At 39.2% G+C, this 20919-nt stretch overlaps 1 protein-coding gene across 1 annotated transcript; it reads left to right on the top strand.

Annotated features, from left to right (window-relative positions):
* The first annotated feature begins 386 nt into the window (after positions 1-386).
* On the top strand, positions 387-18191 carry LOC117299227 (potassium voltage-gated channel subfamily H member 5-like). The gene is made up of 10 exons (XM_033782697.1): positions 387-394; positions 590-820; positions 9079-9207; positions 9766-9896; positions 11630-12022; positions 12612-13023; positions 13838-14037; positions 14664-14916; positions 15588-15784; positions 16755-18191. The coding sequence occupies exons 2-10, from the start codon at positions 664-666 to the stop codon at positions 17829-17831; spliced, it is 2949 nt and encodes a 982-aa protein (XP_033638588.1). The 5' UTR covers positions 387-394; positions 590-663; the 3' UTR covers positions 17832-18191.
* Positions 18192-20919: the final 2728 nt, after the last annotated feature.

Genomic DNA, 20919 nt, shown 5'->3' with positions numbered 1-20919 from the left:
GGATTCCTGTGTATAGCACTATTCTTTGTTACGAGTGGTATTTTTGGTGCTGGATATAGGGCGTGGTGGGACCCCCTCTATTGTGTCTACATTGAATACTTGGAATCTCAGGAATTCTTTAGTGTGTTTTAAAGTATGGGAGCATTGGGGGGAGGGTTCCTTCTGCTCCCATATTTGGATTGGTATACAGCTAAAGTGATGATTAGGGTCGCTTGTGGAGTTGGGGGGTTAACCCTGGTGTTTCTGGATAATTATAAATTCCTTAAACTTCAAAGCTACAGTAATTGAGTTCACTTTTAGCCATGGTTCCATTAACAGACATGGTTCCGTAATTGGAAGAGACCCGACATCACCCTCGACAACAAAGACTCGACAAATCGCTGATACATCCATGGTTGCTACCTAAAATTACTCAACAAATCTTATTGCAATAATATGTAGTTTATAAAAGTATTTTAGGGTCAAATCTGCATCAACCCAGCTACTTGAGACGTGTAATTCAAAATGGTGGCCAGTGTTTGGCAAAACAATGACTCAACGTAATTTCTTTAATTCTAAAACCTATTCTCAAATTGTCTCCAATTTACAGATAGCAACTTCATTCTGGCTAACGCCAGAGTGGTCGGGTACCCAATCGTCTATAGCAACGACGGTTTCTGCAAGATGACTGGACGTACTAGAGCTGACGTCATGCAGAAAAGTAGCACATGTAATTTCATGTACGGGGACCTGACTGATAAGGACACCATTAAGAAAGTGGAGAAGGCGTTTGAGGACCAGACACCGTTGCAAGCGGAGCTGGTTATCTACAAGAGAAACAGTAAGCACTCAAAACAAACTAACCAAACATCCAGTTGTTTCCTCAATTAGTGGGTGCGTTCGTTTAGCTTCCCTGGGTCATCCCCAGTCTGCCCCGGTCGAATAGCTTTTGACGTCATTCCAGGGGCTCACCCAGGTCAGCCCCAGTGCCCTGCTTGTGGAGTGGGTCACTGGGGGCTGGCCCCAGGTAAACGACGTCACTAAGAAAGCGGTGAGTGGTCGTTCGTTTAGCTCTTGTCAGGGGATCACCCGAGAATGACTACCGTGGGGTAGACCAAGAAAGGGAAGCTATACGAACGCACCCATTGTAATGGGAGACTTTGGAACGTTAGGTAAATTTCCATTAAGCCCCAACTTGCGTAGTTCTGAGCATGCCAACCAGCATCCCGAAAGTTCCCCATTTGGTGCCCTTTCCCCTCAGAAAAGAAGCAAATGCAAACTGTGGCGTACAATATCAGATTGTTTTCCTTAAAAAGATATTTACAAAAAAGGGAGACCGCCGACAGGCCAGTAGATAGCTGAGTTGTCGGCACGTTAAACTATGGTCATTAGTTGACCATCGCTCTTGCCAATGTTCCCTTGTTCAATCCTAAGTCATATAAACACTTTCCCAGTCAGTTTCCCTCGTGGAAAACTTGAAAGTGAAAATAAATAAATAATCGACTCGGTAAGTAAACATCTATCGACATAGGAACGGCCATAATACATTTTGAATCTGTTTCGGTGAGCACGAGGTTGAAGAGAGTAAGCAAACAGACATGGCCCTGTCTGTTTTTGGAGGATTCAAGTTACACAAAATAAAGGACAACTAAGGACAACAAATGCTAAAGACACAACAAAAAACAATTCGGGGAAAAGTTTCTTTGAACACAAAACGCTCGATGAGCCTTTTTTCGGCATGTCGATAGTTTGTGCTTGGAAATGCGCCACGGACATTCCATTTCATTGTAAAGGCCATGTTTTAGTTTATGAAAAAGACAACAACCAAGAGCAAACAGCAAGAGATTCACAAAAGGCCCAAATAAAGGACAATTGATGGCGACTATGGCTGACGACACAGAAAGTATATTTTTTTGTGGACAATTCTTTGAACACAATCCTAATCGATGAGCCCTTTTTCGGCATGTCGATAGTTATGTGCTCGGAAATGCGCCACGGACATTCAATTTCATTGTAAAGGCCATGTTTTAGTTTATGAAAAGAGACAACAACCCAGAGCAAACAGCAAGAGATTCAAAAGGCCCAAATAAAGGACAATTGAAGACGAAGATGGCTGAAAACATAGAGTTATATTTTTTGATGGAAACATTCTTTAAACACAAAAACAATCGATGAGCCTTTTTTCGGCATGTCATAGTTATGTGAAATACGCCACGGACAACTCAGTTTCATTGTAACAGCCACGTTTTAGTTTATGAAATTTAATTTTCAATCCGTACAACAACAGACCTTGACCTTAACACAGACTACGTGCTGTGCGAATTATAACACTATGAATGCCGAAATCTATCAGTGGATTGACAATGGAACATCTTTCCTGTTAACATTATTGATTGGAATTGAGTTTATTTCTCTTGGCAAACAAATAGCTAAAGGCCTGACTTTTTGACCCTAGCAGAGTCTGTCTAGAAGGCTTAAATGACAACACAATCTGTTAAAAATAAAATGCTATGCTGGAATGATAATAAGACTATCTGTTACCAATTTTTTTAAAGATAGTTTAAATTGTTGACTATGAAGACTAAAACTGTTTAAATTGATTTGCTTCAAAGTACTAACAATAATTTATTTACTCAGAACCTCTGTCTTCATTCTCAATTTCTGACATCTTTAAACAAAATGCCGCATGGTGTAACTATCCATGAAAAAAAGAGGAAAAAAGAAAACCGGGCAAGAAAAAAGAGAGGAAAAGATAATATTCCTATACTATTGTACACAGAAATTGAAGGGGAAAAAAGAGGAAAATTAAAACCCCAAAAGAGGAAATCGGCTGAAAAGAGGAAGTCTCACATGCCTGAAAATGACGCGTGGTGTAAATGTCTGACAGCCACATCAATATAAACGAACCAGTCTCAAAATGACCCACATAAAGAAACGAACACGTTATTCAATCACAGTTTGTACTAATCTCGATTTAATAATATTGGTTGTTGTTACTATTGCCTAGCAGACAAGACCGCGAACATAAAAGGCTTGGCATTCACAACGGAAATGAGCGGTGGGTGTTGGCGGTTAGCTCGCCAGGTGCACCGACAACAAGCGCTTTGTCTTTCACCATCAACACCGAGGCACCAATCTACCCTGGATTTACACCTCGTGCGGCTTTTTAACAACTGATCAAAAGAATCTATCATAAATAAATCCATTGAGTATTTTATCTGGTGACAATTTACAATACAAAGCAAGAGACATTGTGTTCCTAACGAATTGGAATGTTTAATGGTGATCTATTCAAGCCCTCGTCCCCGTACCGAGTCTATTGTAAAACATCATACATTTTTAACGAGCAGTTTGCAATTTACCGTAGGCTAAACTTATTAAAAAACCTATGCAGTATTTGATTCCATTTTTATTAGATATTGCAATACCAATTGGAACTGTAGTGAAAATAGCCTTGATGGTTAAGTAGAAATAATGGAATGATTTCCAGGCTGCGGGGGTTACTTTAATTTGTTTTATGTTGATAGATGCCATTTGAAGGACAAATTAACATCGTCAGATGTCATGTTTCATTGGGGAATAATCTTTATTCATGGAAATTATAAAAGTACAATGGCGCGAACATTGATTTAAAATAAAACAGGTCAAACCAAACATGAATGATGCAGTCGAAAAAATTTGATTCAAGAAAAGTTTACCCCGATGGAACAAACCTTGATTACTTTCATTCAAAGATGAATTTAATTTGAATGTGGTTTACGATTATGTTATTCATGGGGGCTGCCTATACATGGTTCACCGTAAATGATTATATTATTCATAATACATTTCTTCAATATGAATTTCAGTGTGTTGGAGCATTGACATTTTCCCAATATTTTAAAGCACTAGTTACAGATCCATTTGAGATCTGTTTTATCTGCATTTGGTGCTTGATATATGGGGCGGGTTCGACCCCCTCTTCATTGTGTCTTCTTATGCGCTAATCACACGATAGCAATTTAACTGTGTCCCTTGCTTAATTTTAGCCTGGTTGTAAAATCAACTAGGACGGTAAAATGTATCAATGTTTGACAAGATTTTGCAAGAGCACTTGGACAGTCGAAAGTACTTTTTTTCCTTTCACATGAGGTACATTTTGTAAAATTTTACAACCATGCTACAATCTTAGCAAGAGACCCTTGCTTAGATACCCTAGTGTGAAAAGGGTTTAATGTGCTTGACATCTCAGAAATTCTGAGATGATTTTTTAGGGGGCACATCTGTACAAGAGGAAAATAGTGAGTTGAGGTACTTGAACATTTGGGGGATACCCCCCTGCCCACGTTAAAGGGTCTATGTAACTTTTGTAGGACAAAAAACACAATGTCCACAGATTTACACTATTCCCGTACACAGTTTGAAGATAATGATAGTAGAAAGCTTCCCTGAAAATACTACGTGCTGAGGTGCTGTAGTTTTGGGTAAATGAGTAAAACAATGTCATGAAAATAATTTTCGTCTCATGAGACGAAAATTATTTTAATCATTTACAAACGTATTTTCATGACATTGTTTTACTCATTTCTCGAAAACTACAGCAACTCAGTAAGTAAAATTTGAAGGGAAGCTTTCCACTATCATTATCTTCAAACCCTGTAAGTTTAATGTGAATCTATGGACATTTTGAAAAGGTACCCGATAAACTTGATATCTTTCGTTAAAACACACCAATGGTGTATACTCTAACAATTACAGCATCTTTTACCGCTACAACATCAAACTTTGTGACGTTCTATTAACCAAAGGAGATATAGGCATTATGGTCACTAACGCGAGAACCCCTAGCATGACTTTGCAAATCCGTCTTGTGACGTAGGACCCGTATCAGTTGACACACTTGCGGCACTTCTTCAATAATATTATACTTCACAGTTTCCGTTTACCATAATTATTTCTTTGCCAAGCTAAAAAAAAACTCTCTATGCGGCGAGGGTGCCAGGTCTGTATGTCTGATTGCAAGAAGGCTTATTATAGAATCAATGCTTTAAGGTCCCTTGGGACCTAACTAGCCGGACAGTTAGTGAGAGGGTATAGTGATATAGCGGGTTGTGTTGCTTCTTGCCGTAATCCTACCCTGAATGTCCCCACGGCCCTTCGCAGATGAGCGCATTGTTAGCCCGCAGGCCAGCAACTCCTGAACTTAGGCGTCAAACTGAATATTGATCAAGCTAGTCAAGTCATGTTAAGACTGCTTTTACATGATATCAAGAAGATAGAAATAAGTTACCAGCTAAAAGCTGGTCAATAGTTGCAATAAGAGATGATTTTGGGGACAATCAATCAAGTAGATTGACAAGTGTGGATCGAAATAAAGCTGACTTTTCGTATCGTAGGGATTCAAACGGTTAAGGGCACTGGACACTTTCGGTAACTACTCAAAATAATTGTTAGTATACAAAAATACTTGGTAACGATCAGTGGAGAGCTGTTGATATTATAAAACATTGTGCGAAACGGCTCCCTCAGAAGTAACGTAGTTTTTGAGAAAGAAGTAATTTCTCAGTGAAAATATCTTAACTAATTTCGGGACCTCACGCGTGAGGTCTTGACATCAAGCATCTGAAACCACACAACTTCGTGTGACAAGGGTGTTTTATTCTTCCATTATTATCTCGCAACTTCGAAGACCAATGGAGTTAGAATTGTTGCAGGTTTGTTATTTTGTGCACATGTAAACATACGAAAACGTATCCACCTCGACCCCACAAATTATGAGCCCTAAACGCTCCACCCAAGCAACCGCTGTTGCTATGTTGATTCGGAAAATAAATGAGTGAATGTCAACCAAATTTTCTAACAAGGAATGTTAAAGGAAAATAAATGATTCCTGATAACGAAAAACAAACACGCCAGACAATGAACATCCTGCAACAAAATGAAAAATGTGGATTCTAATTGTTTAGATCCATATCATACATCGGTTTCTAAGCAACCGAATCAACATATGACGTGTTTACCAGCCTTTTAATTCAATATGACTTGTAAGGTCTATGTTTTCATTTATTCCAGGAATGCACATCCGTAAGTGACTTAAAGGTCACTTATATCTACTATTCCTTTCCCCTCAGATCACAATGGCGTGGATTTCTTTGTCAATATTTTGCTTTAACCTGAAAAGTCTCAGGGAAGAATGAGATTGAGCAGTGGCGTGACCAGTAATCTTCATTTATTTATTTATTTATAATAAAATAAGGGAAGATGGCCTCAGCTTTCTATCCAAACCGAACCTTGAGAGGCATAGCCTTTACAAGAAACCTTAACATATCTAAACTGGAAAATTAACGCCACTCAAAGTTTTTAATTTACAAACAATGTGAATCAATAGTAGTAAATATTGAGGAAATAGAATTGATGGTCAGTGTAAAGACCAGAATATTTTGGGTGGGGATGTTATGTAGGCCTAATTGTGGGATATTAAATGTATCGAACCCTGTTCTGTGCCTTTTCAGATCTCATTTTGTAGGGGCAGGGCAGAGGTGGGGGTAAAGAGGGAGGGGCCAAGGAGGGAGGGACAAGGGTTCTGAGCAATCAGGCCCACCCTGGCCCCACTGAAAATTAACTTCGAGCTGTATTCAACACACGTCTACAAATGTGTTAAACATGTCCTAAAACCATATAAGATTTCATTGGATTTCTTCGTATATCTTGTTAGGTTTGGGGGAAAATAAGACATCCTTATTTCGTTCTGAACTTCATGTCCATAATTAGTGGGCATGGAAAGCAATTAAATCAACGAACCACGTCATGTTCCATAACGAACATGGGTTTAATTTCCAAACTCAACTACCCAGAATGAAATTAGATCTTTGCAATATCTCGTCCGCTGGCTAACAACATGGTCATGTTTGCGTTTCCTATTTGTAATTGTTCATGAACCTAAACGAATATCCGGAACGTTGCTAGTCTGTACCTCTTCGCGTTAATAGACAGACAAATCTGATTGGTTGATACCGTTAACCACGTCACTATTGCATAGTTACGGGTTCTGTCGCCAATGGAACCATTCGTGTTCCCGCTAAAAATTAACAAACCAAAAGTTACCTGGAGAGTCGTGTTTTACATTACTGTAAATTGCAAATTTACCAAACAGTGCACGCCTCGCTATCTGACAGCCCATCCTTATTTCGTCGTTTAACCCACTTATGTCGTGAAACATCGTGCAGTGCTAGCTATATCTCAAATTGTCCGTTTAAAGATTTAGAGATAACTATTATGGCTTTGTCAGCCTACCGGGATACTAGTACACAACTTCAAATAAAACAGGCTAGTGAGACTTCTTATTAGAGAACACAATAGCTTTATTTAATAACTTAACTTACGAAACTTAGGTAAATTAAAGACGGAGACTCCAACCTCCCAGACCAGGCTAACGGCTACTGGCGATCATAGGCCGCGCCCTGGTATAAGTACTATACCCCGTACTTAATTAGTATTCATAATATTACTACGCCATCATACGAAAAGTAGTCCCATAACATAACACAAACAGTCAATATAGTGGGGTTTTAAGAACCCTATTTGTTTCATTTAAATCCGAAAGTATGAGGTTCTTTGTTGTCCTGTTTGTCACCTTTTGTATTTTGCAAAATGAAGATATATTGACTAAGGTTGATTTAGGAGCTTAATTGCTCCTAAATCAACCTTAGTCAATATATGGCCCTAAATCATCTTCGAATAAGTGCCATTACCGTATGTGCAAAAACAGACTCTGACAACTATGCCAATAAAAAGAACTGCAACGTCATTTATTCTGAATGAAACGAAGATCAGCAAGCCAATATTACTTTTACTGATTACTCACATAGCAAATAAAGAGGGGACAAGTTATCAGATAATATTCATTTCCACCGCTCTTTGAGCTCTAAACGATATTTGAAGACCCATAAATAAACCAGAAAGTTAAAATAAAATTAAAATGTGTTTTTTAATTCTCAAGGATTTGGAGAGACGGAAATTATTAACCAGTTATGGTATTAGTACCATAATTGGTTGGTACGTTTTACATGCAAAAACTGAGACGGATTTTTTTTGGTGACATTGTTTTTACTCATTTCTCAATAATTACAACATCTCAACGAGTAATCTTTTAGGGAAAGCTTTCTACTATCATTTTCCTCAAATTGTGTAAGTTTAATGTAAATCTGATGACAGTGTATTTTGTGTTACAACAAGTATCCCCATGGAACACAACGTGTGAGAATAATCATCTAAAAGAATAATTCCCTTGCTGTCTATCTTCAAAATAATCCTGCAATATTTTATTCTGGTTGCACTATTACACGCAATTCGCTTCTTGTTATTAAACGAGTGTTGATCGGTACCGTCCCCAGGGTACCACTTGAGTGGTCAACAGGGTGTAATCTAATGGTACCACCTCGTTCCCCATGGGTGACACCTAAGTGCCGTAGTGATGGTGTTAAAGGCTATTACGGGATGGTCAGGTGTTAGCTGAGGGACTTAGTGGTACATGCTTAACGGAGGGAGTCCGCTAAGTCATACTAATTAAACCCTTTGAAGGTCAAATCACACCTACTCTGGTTGAAAATACTTATTAAATGGTCGGATACGTTTGGTCGACCCTGAAAATTAATGACAATCAAAACTTACTTGGTAAGAAGAACAGCAGCTTTGGATTGTGTAATGCATTTTGAGAAGTATCCTGCACTTATGTAAAAGATAGTACCCTTTATCCTCCCAAAATGGAATCTGAGAGGCGTTACTGACAGTGACAGTGTGGGCTAGCACTGTGTACTCAGTACTTTCCCGAGTCCTGTGAAAAAAATACCACAGGCATGCTACTCGGATAGGATTCGAACCCACGACCCTTGCAATTCTAGAGGTAGCTAGAGGCAGTTCGAATCCTATGTTTTGGCAGCGGGTACTGGAACAAGAGATGTTAAATTTACATCGGGTATAAAGAATATTAAGTTTCTCAGATTGTTTATTCATATTGCATATTATTCTTAGTGGTCCATGTCCACGCAGAACTGCACTCAAATTAATCACATGAAATCTCAATAAAATAAACAAGTACATTTTCTTTGTGTTTATTTACAGGGACACCGATGTGGTCTCTACTTCAAGTCGCTGCCATTAAGAATGAGAAAGGCCAAGTTGTACTCTTTCTGTGTACGTTCAAAGATATCACTTCGCTGAAACAGCCCATTGAGGATGAAACGGCGAAAGGTAGGTTAAGATAATACACAAGATGCAAGATGTGGTCATCATGATATTTCAAAAACTAGAACAGTACAATGCATTTCGTCCTTCGGATGGGACGTTAAGCCTTTGGTCCCGTGTGTTGTGTAGACGCACGAAAAAATAACTCAGTTATTTGTTATATGAAATGATTGTAGTTGTGTTTGGTAAACGACGCCTTTCCACAAAAGATAGCATGTGGACATTTGTATATAAATTGAGTCATTGTTTTAAAGTTGTTTTTAAATTTTGATTAAGTAATCACATGAAAAGTATATTTTCTTGATTTTCGAAAACAAATCCCTTTTGTATGCTACACAATGTCTTGAACAAAAACAGTGTGTAGAAGATGACATTTACAGTAACATGAAGTAAATTGCCAAATAAACCCTGAATTATTTTGATATCCACGATGTACTGGTTCAGACAAGCGTCCATCTTTTATCTGAATGGAAATCTTCTACCTGGATAACCAAATTAAAGCAAGGCCTTGTCAAACAGGAACTCGTTTAACTGACTTTGATTTGTGATTTGATTAAATGGCAGGAATGGGAAGATTCGCCCGGCTCGCTCGGACCGTCACTAGAAGTAAATCGGTCCTCGTCCAAGTGGCTCAACATCTTCCAAATATCAAATCAGAACAGAGCACGCAAAATCAAATATCACAAATTGCACATGTAAGTACACATGGATCTAAATTTGAATGGATTTATTTTATTGTATAAAAACATTTGTCTTCGTATTATACATGTTGTTAGTTATTACCCTTTTGCAAGAGGAGGTACATTTTGTAAAATTTGTAAACTTTGGCCCCTTTCACACGAGAGCAATTTAGCAAGGGTCCCTTGCTAAATTGTAGCATGGTTGTAAGATTTTACAAAATGCACCTCGTGTGAAAGGACAATATTTTTTGGAGTGTCCAGGGTCCCTTGCCAAATCTTGTCCATCATTGCTACATGCTACAATTTAGCAATGGATCCTTGCTAAATTTCTCTCATGTATAAAGGGGCTTATGATGTGTACCGGGGATGGATAGTCTCTTTAATGAGTCGGTAGCCAGATCTCAGACAAACCAATCCACTGCCTATTTTGGTAGTTCAACCATAAAATTAATGTTTCAAACTCAAATCAATTTAAAACTAGACTGTATTGTGTGTACGTAGAATAACGCAATAACGTTACTGCTAAACTGAATTTTGTTATCGCTTAGTAATCTGGTTACACTAAGCAGATTCTATTTTATCCGAACGTAAAGTAACACTCAGCAGATTCAGATAGAACTGTTCCATGGTGTCAAGATTGAATCTCCTATGGGACCCAATCTCTATCACCATAACAGGAGCAATGGAGGTATTACGATTCACTGACAACACCAATAGAATCCTGATTAGTTCCCGATTGAACTTCACTATTAAAGGCACTTTGGTATTCTCACCTGGTGTATCCCAACTCATGCATACAATAACAAACCTTTGAAAATTTGGGCTCAATTTTGGTCATCGACGTTGTGAAAAAAAATACCCTTGTTGCTTTGTATGCTTTTCGATGCATATTAAAAGGCTTCAGCTGAAGTCTTTTATCATTTGATCGAAAAATTACCCCTTTCTTAAAAAAATATGATACAATGAATTACAAATAGAGGAAATATAGAAGCATAAAAACAAACAGCAGCCTTTGCATTACCCAAAAGCGAACTGCAGAACGAGATGGGGTTTTATGGTCAAGGACCCTTTCCATTAGTAACTAACTGCCTTTCCAGATTCAAAGTGACATTTAAATGAGTGTTGTCTCGCCATGGAATTTGCAAACATTAATGTGGCACTTACAAATAGCATATAAATCCCTATTAGCAGGTACTTTCTCATGAAAAACGTAATCAGAAGAAGACCCTTGTAGACTATCTTGCTCATTTTTGTCTCGAAGACGAACAGGGCACATGATTGAAACGTCGAGCTAATACAACAACGGTTCGTTAAAGAATTACCATAGGTCATAAGCGACCCATCGACCCTATCGAGACCAGAGTCAAAAAGCTTGACTCGTTAACCTTAATCTGACCATAGCGAGACCAGTCGTTTTGACTCATTATTGACTATAATGCTAGACCAGAGTCAAACATATTGACCCATTGACCCCAATCTGACCCTAGTGAGGTTTGAGTCAAACATTTTGACTCATTACCATAATCTGACCATAGCGAGACTAGAGTCAAACATTTTGACCCATTTAACCCAATTTGACCCTAGCGAGACCAGAGTAATTTTGTTTGACTCATTGACTCTTATATGACCCTAGCGAGACCAGAGTCAAAAAGTTTCACCCCTTTACCCTAATCTAACCCTAGCGATACCAGAGTCAAATAGTTTCACCCCTTGACCCTAATCTGACCTTTTGTTGACCTTTTTCGCAGATGATGAGTCTGGATGCCGAAGTCCTACCCCAGTACAAGAGAGAAGCCCCCAAGACACCGCCTCATATTGTCCTTCATTATTGTACTTTCAAAACAATGTGGGACTGGATCATTCTGTTGTTGACCTTCTACACGGCTGTAGCCGTGCCGCTCAATTTGGCCTTCGTGATCCGTACTACCAAAGACTATATCGTCATGGTTATCGATGGGATAGTGGACATCGTGTTCTTCATCGATGTCATCCTCAATTTCCATACCACTTTCGTGGGCCCTGGGGGTGAGGTTGTATCTGACCCCAAGGTCATTCGAATGAACTATCTCAAATCCTGGTTTATTATTGACTTACTATCGTGCCTACCGTATGACGTCATCAATGCGTTTCAACAACAAGATGTACGTATGACTTCTTGAAATCTTAGACAATGCTATTGACGTGTTGAATTGAACGTAAAACATTTCAGACCTGTTGCATTTATAAATTAAGTGCTAGACAAATAATAAGCACCATCCCAATCACTTCGGAGAAGGAATGGTCCTATCAAAATTCGGCAACTTACACGTCACTCTAAAACCTACCCGGGTCAGAATTGATCTGGATTGGGGCCTGAATTTTGACTGGGGTTATGTGTACGTTTGACACATAATCCAGGGCCCAATTTCATAAAGCTGCTGAAACAGAAAGTTTTGCTTTATTATTATTAGAATACCAGTCACAATTGGTAGATGTGACGTGACAGCTAAGCTGGTAGCATTACTCTGGTAAGCAAACTTTGGTTGCGGTTAACCAATTTAGAAATTGGACCCAGGTCATACTAGCCCAGAAAGGGGTTCAGTTCCCTGTGATCTAAAATCCGGGTAATTTCTGACCCAGAATGTCTATTTAAAAGAGTGATGGTTTTATACTACACTCTGACCTCATCGCACTAAATGATTGAATTTCTTAAAACTTTAATCAGTTTCCCCCCTTGTTCATGTTCTACAGCAGAATTTCAGCAGTATCTTCAGCGCCCTGAAAGTGGTTCGTCTGTTACGACTAGGTCGAGTTGTCCGCAAGTTGGATCACTACATCGAATACGGTGTGGCGTTCCTTATCCTACTCATGCTAACGTTCGTCTTAATCGCCCATTGGTTTGCATGTATATGGTATTCAATCGGAGTTGCAGACGCAGAAGCTAATAAGACATTTGGCTGGTTACGGAAGCTGTCTCGAGAGGTGAAAGAGCCGTACTACTATAACGAGGACGGAGCTTTAATGGGTGGACCTGACACGGATGTGTTATACATATCGTCGTTGTATTACACGATGAGCAGCTTCACCAGTGTGGGATTTGGAAACATCTCGGCTAGCACCGGATTAGAGAAACTCTTCACCATCCTCATGATGGTCGTTGGATGTAAGTAGGTCATCTTCAAGACAGTCAATGATTGATAGAAATTACACAAGGTATAACCAACACCTACGTGGACCAAAATGAACCGTCATGGATGGGCCGATATGAACCGACAAGGACCGATATGAACCGACATGGACCGATTGGAACCGATATGAACCGATATGAACCGATATGAACCGATATGAACCGAAATGGACCGATACGAACCGATGTATGGGCCGATATGAACCGATATAGGGACCGACATGGACCGATACGAACCGACACGGATCGATAGGAACCGACACATGATATTGCATAAGACATTTTGCCCTTACTTTATAAGTGCACTAGGTTGTACTCGCTCGTTGACAAAAGTGCTCCGATACCAGAGGTGTACAAGTGGTGGGGGGGGGGGGGGGGGGGGGGGTGAAGGAGTCCCGCTCAGAATCCTTGCCCCCCCCCGACCGAAAATCATAAGCCCCTCAAAGCTCCCATACAAATCCTAGTTTTGACGTCACTGCAAGACTGGATCTGAACCCCCCACTCTGACCACACCTGAGCGTGAGCCAGGTGCACTAGACAATAATTAACAACCCTATAGACCTTTATCAAGCTGCCTCCATCTTGGTCATGATCCTCGTATCAAATAACATTAATGAATGTTAATAATCATTTTGCAATTAGGGACCAGACTATTTTGTTCTACCAGCCTCGGTTTGGTTACATTGATAGCAATGAGAGAACATTCAAGATCATGGCTGCACCATGATAAAGGTCTATTGTTATCGTTATTATATAAAGAGATTCTAAATGTTTTCTTTTGCACCACCAGCCCTACTGTACGCTACTATCTTCGGTAACGTCACCACAATATTCCAACAGTTTACCCAGAACACTGCCCGATACCATGACATGCTCAACAACGTCAAGGAGTTCATGAAACTGCACCAAGTGGATAAGGGACTATCGGAAAGAGTCATGGATTATGTGGTATCGTCATGGTCGATAAGCAAAGGCATTGATACTGAAAAGGTAAGGGGAACATTCATCACTTTCATAACATTTAAAGGCAAAGTATACCTCTGTTTGTTGTTAACCGTTCGAGTGTTTTAATGTAATGTATAATGCATACAATACTTTTATCTCAAAAGGTAATAATATTTAGGTTCGCCGAAAATCCGGAGCGAATAAACAGGAAGAGTAATCCTAAAGGAATACACAATCTGAGAAGCGTTTCTGTAGTAACGTTTCTCATGTTCAAATGTTATGGCATAAATCATAACATCTTTAAAGTGAAATGTATATCTCAACGTGCTTTAAACTATCGAAAGCTGCTGTAATGAGCTTCTAGAGAAAGGTTTTCATTGGTATTTATCTGCCAAATGATGAAAACACTGTGACGTCATCGATATAATGTTATTTTGTCTGCAGAGCCATGTATTGACTTGCGATTATAGAAGCAATTTATGGTCCCTACGCATTGGCGAATACAGGATGCCAGACTAGCCTGCCAATTGGGCTGTGGACCGAAAATGGCGTCCTCAACCATGGTGACCGAAGAAAATTGGTCCCGCTGTGCCACAACTCTCTCAATGCACAGCTTTGTCCCATTGTTAACAAATTCAAACTACACCCACACATTTGATTTTCTGTTAAAGGTCCTGAGTTACTGCCCAAAGGACATGAAAGCAGATGTATGTGTCCATTTGAACCGGAAGGTCTTCAGTGATCATGCGGGCTTCCGGTTAGCCAGTGAAGGTTGCTTACGAGCCTTAGCCATTAACTTTACAATGAGCCATAGTGCTCCTGGTGATCTCTTGGTCCATGTTGGAGAGAGCGTCAATTCTTTGTGGTTTGTTGTGTCGGGATCGTTGGAGATCATACAGGATGATGAAGTCGTAGCCATTTTAGGTAAGTACATAAACATCAATTGTAAACAATTGTATAAAAAAAATTTTGTAAACACTTCCCTTTTTAATGTTTCTATTTTGTAAAATTTTGTTGTGTAATCTGTTAAACTCAAATCATCCCCTTGGGCTGCAATGTTTGAATTTTTAATTGATAATGCTCAGTTTGGTATTGCTCTTATGGAAGAAAGATTCCCGTGTCAGAAATATCCTGAATTCCGGGTCCCTATAGCAGCCTTGTCCCTGTCTGGGTTAGGCTGAACCAGAAACTGGTTTTAATATGAGGTTCTGCGTCATTCTAACCACCTATTGTGTCAGATTGACAGGCCGCCAAAATGGTGATCACTAACAAAAAAGCCCACTGCTAATAACCATTTTTACAAAAATAAGGTTAACAGCCAAAGTACTGTCACACAATCTGTGGATGGTATTATGCTTATGTTTGTTAAGCAGCCAATGCTAGTTTCTGCTAAGCAGCTCTATAAGGCACAGGCCGAGTCCGAACCGTTGGCCGGCTGTGGCTAGATCAGTGCGTCTTACAGTTTTCAGGCAGATGTCTGAGATATGACAGCCTCAGCCAAAGTTCGGCATGGCCTTCCACTAGAACGAAATTAAACCGCATTTTGTCATGACATGAAATATTGTAACTATCGATAATGTGTCAATAATATCCAGGAGCTGGTGATGTTTATGGCGACATCTTTTGGAAGGACACCACGATCGGCCACGCAGCGGCAAATGTAAAAGCACTGACGTACTGTGATCTACACAGCATTAGACGGGACGATCTGCTTGATGTGTTGAATTTCTACCACGCCTTCGCCAATTCATTCGCTAGAAACATGGTCCTTACATACAACCTCAGACACCGAGTGAGTTACTATCATCTTCACATTATCTTTATACCATCATACCATATATGGGGCAGAGAGTGCCTGAATTTATACAAATAGCCCCCTCACCCCCCCCCCCCACACACACACAAATCATTTACAGAATTTCTGAGAGTCCAAGGGCTCATTTTAGAGGATACCTTATGGAGACCAAGGACAAAACAAAAAGTCGAAAATAAAAGGACCCCATAGGGGAATTCTAAATAATGAGAAGCTTCAGAAGGAAATGTATTTACAAAGGTTAAAGTGAAACTGCTAAGTGTAGTTACACCAAGTGAGAAGACTGGTCTTTGACAATTACCAAAGGTGTCCAGTGTCTTTTAAAACACCACACAAGATGTATATTCTATAAGCACATTGATTACGTGCCATCCTTATTTGCCAGAACACTCTTTATTTTGAAACTAATTATGATAATAGAAAGGAAGTTTGGCAATTGGTTTGTAGTACCGTGTTTGTAATTGACACGTAATTGTCACTTAGAACTCCTATAATCAATGCCATTTTATAATAAGCCATGAATTATGGAAAGCCATGCGGTAGAAATTAACAATTTAACATCTTATCCCTTGCTAATGAAATTCTTTTAAATAGCCCCGAATATACGCATACTAGTTTGAATTGTATTGTAAGCGAAAACCAAAGCAATTTTATTATGAGATGGCGAAACTCTACCTTGTATTCTTCCGACCCATTACCACATTCCAACTTAAATAAAAATACAAACGTAACTGACAATGCTGGGGTGGTAAGTTATTACATGTTTTCCGGCGAAATGAAACATCTGAATAAAAAATACAATACATCAGTCCACTCTAGGGAATACAGAAGCTAAACTCAGATGAAATCCAAGAAAATGCTCAACACAACCAAGTTGTCACCTCAGGTTATCCAAAGAATCTGATTACATTTCTAAATTCAATTTCCATAATTTCATCTCCCCCACCAGTTGGTGTTCCGGAAAGTGGCTGATGTAAAGCGAGAGCAGGCCGAGGCAGAGAAGCGAAAGAACGAACCACCCATCCCGGCGGATCATCCCGTAAGAAAAATGCTGAATAAATTCCGTAAACTCAGCGATGTTCCCGAGAAGCGAACTCCTGGAATGGCTAACGATGTAGAGAAGGGGGAGAATCATGACATAGGAGCGATGTCTGTGCTGGCTCGTATGAAAGGCCCCATGTTAAGAAGAGTGCCTGAAAACAACAATGCTATTAAAGCTCCGGACAGAACTGCCAAACCAGCAATCAACAATGAGGAGAAACCAGTGAAGAAACCACCCGTTGAGATGAACAACAAGCCGGTGTCTAAGTGGGGAGCCTTTAAGAAGCCTAACCAGCTCCGTAAGACGGAGTCTACGGACAGTGGTATACTGAAGAGTGATCAGAAACTGGATGAGATTGGTCGGAACGACAGTAAGGAAGGGACGAGCTCAATGAGTACCTCTTCTACGGACCAGCAACTCCTCACAAGTCTCATGGAAATCAAAATTGAACTGAAAGATGAAATCGAAAGTTTGAGCGTGAAAATGAACAGATTAGATGAGCAAATTGGAGACATTATTAAGTTCTTTTCGCCTGATTCGTCTCCGTATTCATCTCATGTGACCAGCTCCAACAGCTCTCGTGTCAGTTCAATGAACGAAGTGGCGACTGGGTCTCCCCAAAAGTCATCTATAACAGTCAAAGTGCGCGAACATGCTGATGGTTCTTCAAGAACCAGCCAACAAAGTGAATCTGGTTCCAACTCTATGACTGCCTCCGGTTCCTCCGGACTGTCCGGTGACCGTAAGAAATCTAAAGACAGTAGAAGGAACTCAAATGGGTCACGTGGCTCAAGTGGTTCCAGACACTCGAGCTCTAGCGAGACACGACGTACTGGTACCCCTACGTCTCCACCCGATCTCTCGGGTCCCCCTCCAGTAGAAAGCACCAACATCTTAGCACTTCTGGAACCTGACATTCAAAGGGAGTCTTTCTCAGACATAGAGTCGCCCCCAAGCCCAGACACACATGTGCCACAATTTTAATTTAAAAAAAAAGTATAATCTTATTAATGTTTACCATTTTTATAGACACAATTTAATGTAGTGTGTGTGAAAATATAGCGTATACGCTAAGTATAATTCTCAACCATACTTCACTGTGTAAACTATACTGACTCTGAGTGGTTGGATTGTTTCGATGTAGCCGCTGATGTGTGGATGTTATTATGCAATAATTCATAATGCCGTTTTATATCACAAACGGCGGGTTGGTGTATTAAAAAAAACTGGTTTAAAGTGCTTGTGAAATTCACAGGGGTTCTCCTGTCAATGGTAAACTTTGGAACGCTAGGTGGCAGCAGACTTACCAGGTAAGTTTCCATTTACGTAGTTCTGAGCATGCGTGCATTACCAAGAACAATGGATTTTACCTGGGCCCAATTTCATAGAGCTGCTAAGCACAACAATTTGCTTAGCATGAAATTCTTCCTTGATAAAAACAGGATTACCAACCAAATTTCCATTTGTTGCATATTGCTTGTTACTGGTTTTCAGCTGTTGTTTGCTTATTCTGGAAATCATGTGGAAATTTGGTTGGTAATCCTGTTTTACCCAAGACAGAAATTTCATGCTTAGCAAATTGGTGTGCTTAGCAGCTCTATATGAAATTGGGCACTGGTAAGTTTGCTGCCACCTAACGTCCCAAGAGTCCCGCATTATGTGTGCAGAATTAAACTTTATAGCTTGATGACTTGGTAAAAGCACAAACTAAAAAGCAAATACATGTTTTGGCAAGATTTTTCTTGAGAGCCAAAGAGAACAACCAATTTATAAGTATGCAACAAAGACGAGAAGGTACGAGAGTATGCAACAAAGACGAGAATCAAGGAGACTGCCAAGTGCTATGGGTGTAATCAGGGAACATTTAACTACATCGAAGAATGATTTTAATGACAAATCAAGCAATAAGGAACGAGAAGTTGAGGATTTATAACACATTGGTTCTTCAGTCATTTCATTTGGGCTGTCATCAATAATTGTATAGATAAAACTATAACTATTTCACAGTTTATGCACAGAACACTCTGAAAACTGCATCTTTAATCAAGAGGAATGGCTAAAAATGATTTGGAGGTTTAACAGTTTTGGGTGTTGTTTGTTGTTGGGGTTTTGGGTATTTGTTCGTTCACTTGTTAGTCTTTTTGTTTGTTTATTTGTTTTTTTGTTTGTTTGTTTGTTTGTTTGTTTGTTTTTTGATGGTTGCCTCACTGTTTCGGTTGGATTACAGAGAAAATACATTTTTTTTGTATCCGACCTAACTGAAAAAGTGGGTCGCAAGACCTATTTTAAAATACGTAAATTTATTTATAACTCTGATTTTGAAACGGCACTGGTTTGGCAGAGACCGAAGTTGGTATGCGTTCTATTTGAGCTCCCGGTTCCTGACCACATTCCATAATCATTTCGGGAGGGGATTGGGCTTTTGTACAAGATGGGAGGAGTACAGATAACTTGACTCCCTCTGCTCAGCAGGCACGGTATAGTTGCACTAGAAAGTTACCCGGCCAGGGTCAGAAAGTACATGGCTTTACGATTCACTGCAACGAAATCATGGAGACATAGAATTTTTAACTGCATAATGTGCCAGTAATATATTCTAGCTAAATGATTTAATCATACCCAGTTTAAAAAATGGGAAAAGTTTTGCTGGATATGCATCCCTGTACCTAAATGTATAGCCCAGGTTCCATTTATTACATTAGGTTCCAGACTAGATTCAGATTCCAGTTTCCAATTAGGTTTCATACTTCATTTAGGTTCCAGACTATTCGGACTTCATATTACATTGATATTCCATACTGCATTTTTCCAGGACTATTTTTGCTCCAAAAATGTGACATTCGGTTTTGTAGTGCACATCATGGAAAAGAGAAAGATAAATGTTAACATTAAAAAAAAAGAAAATTTGTAAATAAATAACAGAAATGGACTTGTAAATGAAATTTATTTGCCCTACAAGTTTGCATATTTTATAACTACAGTGAACAGTTGCAATTTTATTAATCAATGCAGTTGAACTTTCAGATAGTCTTAAATAATTTAAGTGATGGATGATCCGCGATCGATTGCCATTAAGAAACGAATGCGGCTTTTGTAAATATAATAAGACGTATTTATTATGATGAAATTAATTGATTTAAATATGATATCGATTCGTAATTTAACATTAAGCATGTGCAATTTATTAATGAATTATATTTGATTATTATTATTATTCATGATGATTCCTTGTGATTCAGTGTGATTATAAATATTATATATTTAGGCAAGTGCCTTGTTGGGAGATGGAGCTGGTGATTGTATTTAAAAAACAAACATTCTTGTACAAAATGTAATAATGAATTCTTTATATTTCCATTACAGTGTACAGCACTATTATTATGACATTTTACTAAACCACTGCTCGTGTCTTTCGGACCAGAATGACCTGATTATGTCTTTGAATTTTACTTTTGTTTCTCTAGTATTTTGTAGTATAAACAACATAGCCTCGGACTTGTTGTATCTTCTCCTTCTGACTATCATACAGTAGATAATTAAGTTGAGAAATAGAGCCAAATATTATTAATATATTAACATGGGAAAGAGTATCAAACACGAACTGGTTTCGCTTCATCTGTTTCACAATTAGCTATCTACGCAGTCATCTATCTCAATATAGAAAGGTTTGCGGGGAGTTGAGTTGGTTCTGAAAAGAACCGTTGGTTTCAACTCGACGTTTCGATCAGCTGATCGTCTTCTGGAGAAAGCTGGGATTTGATGCTGCATAAGTGCTGTTGATGCGGATTAGCTTGGAGATGCACGAAGGCTTTCAAACTTTCTCCAGAAGACGATCAGAGTATTCTGATCGAAACGTCGAGTTGAAACCAACGGTTCTTTTCAGAACTACCCCAACCCACGTAGAGATTATTCTAACATGGTGTTATACCGCAAACCTTCGTATTTCCACAATGCAAAGTTACAAAAATTAATACTACTTATCTATATCAACTTGATGGCCTATCCATCTGTATATATAAAACAGACTCTGGAAAGATGGGTTTGAAATTCACTTCTTGCCGATTTATTTGGG

Source organism: Asterias rubens, chromosome 1, assembly GCF_902459465.1.
Source record: "Asterias rubens chromosome 1, eAstRub1.3, whole genome shotgun sequence".
Lineage (NCBI taxonomy): Eukaryota > Metazoa > Echinodermata > Asteroidea > Forcipulatida > Asteriidae > Asterias > Asterias rubens.
Note: the sequence above shows the minus strand (reverse complement) of the source record. Positions and strands in the feature narration are given on the sequence as shown.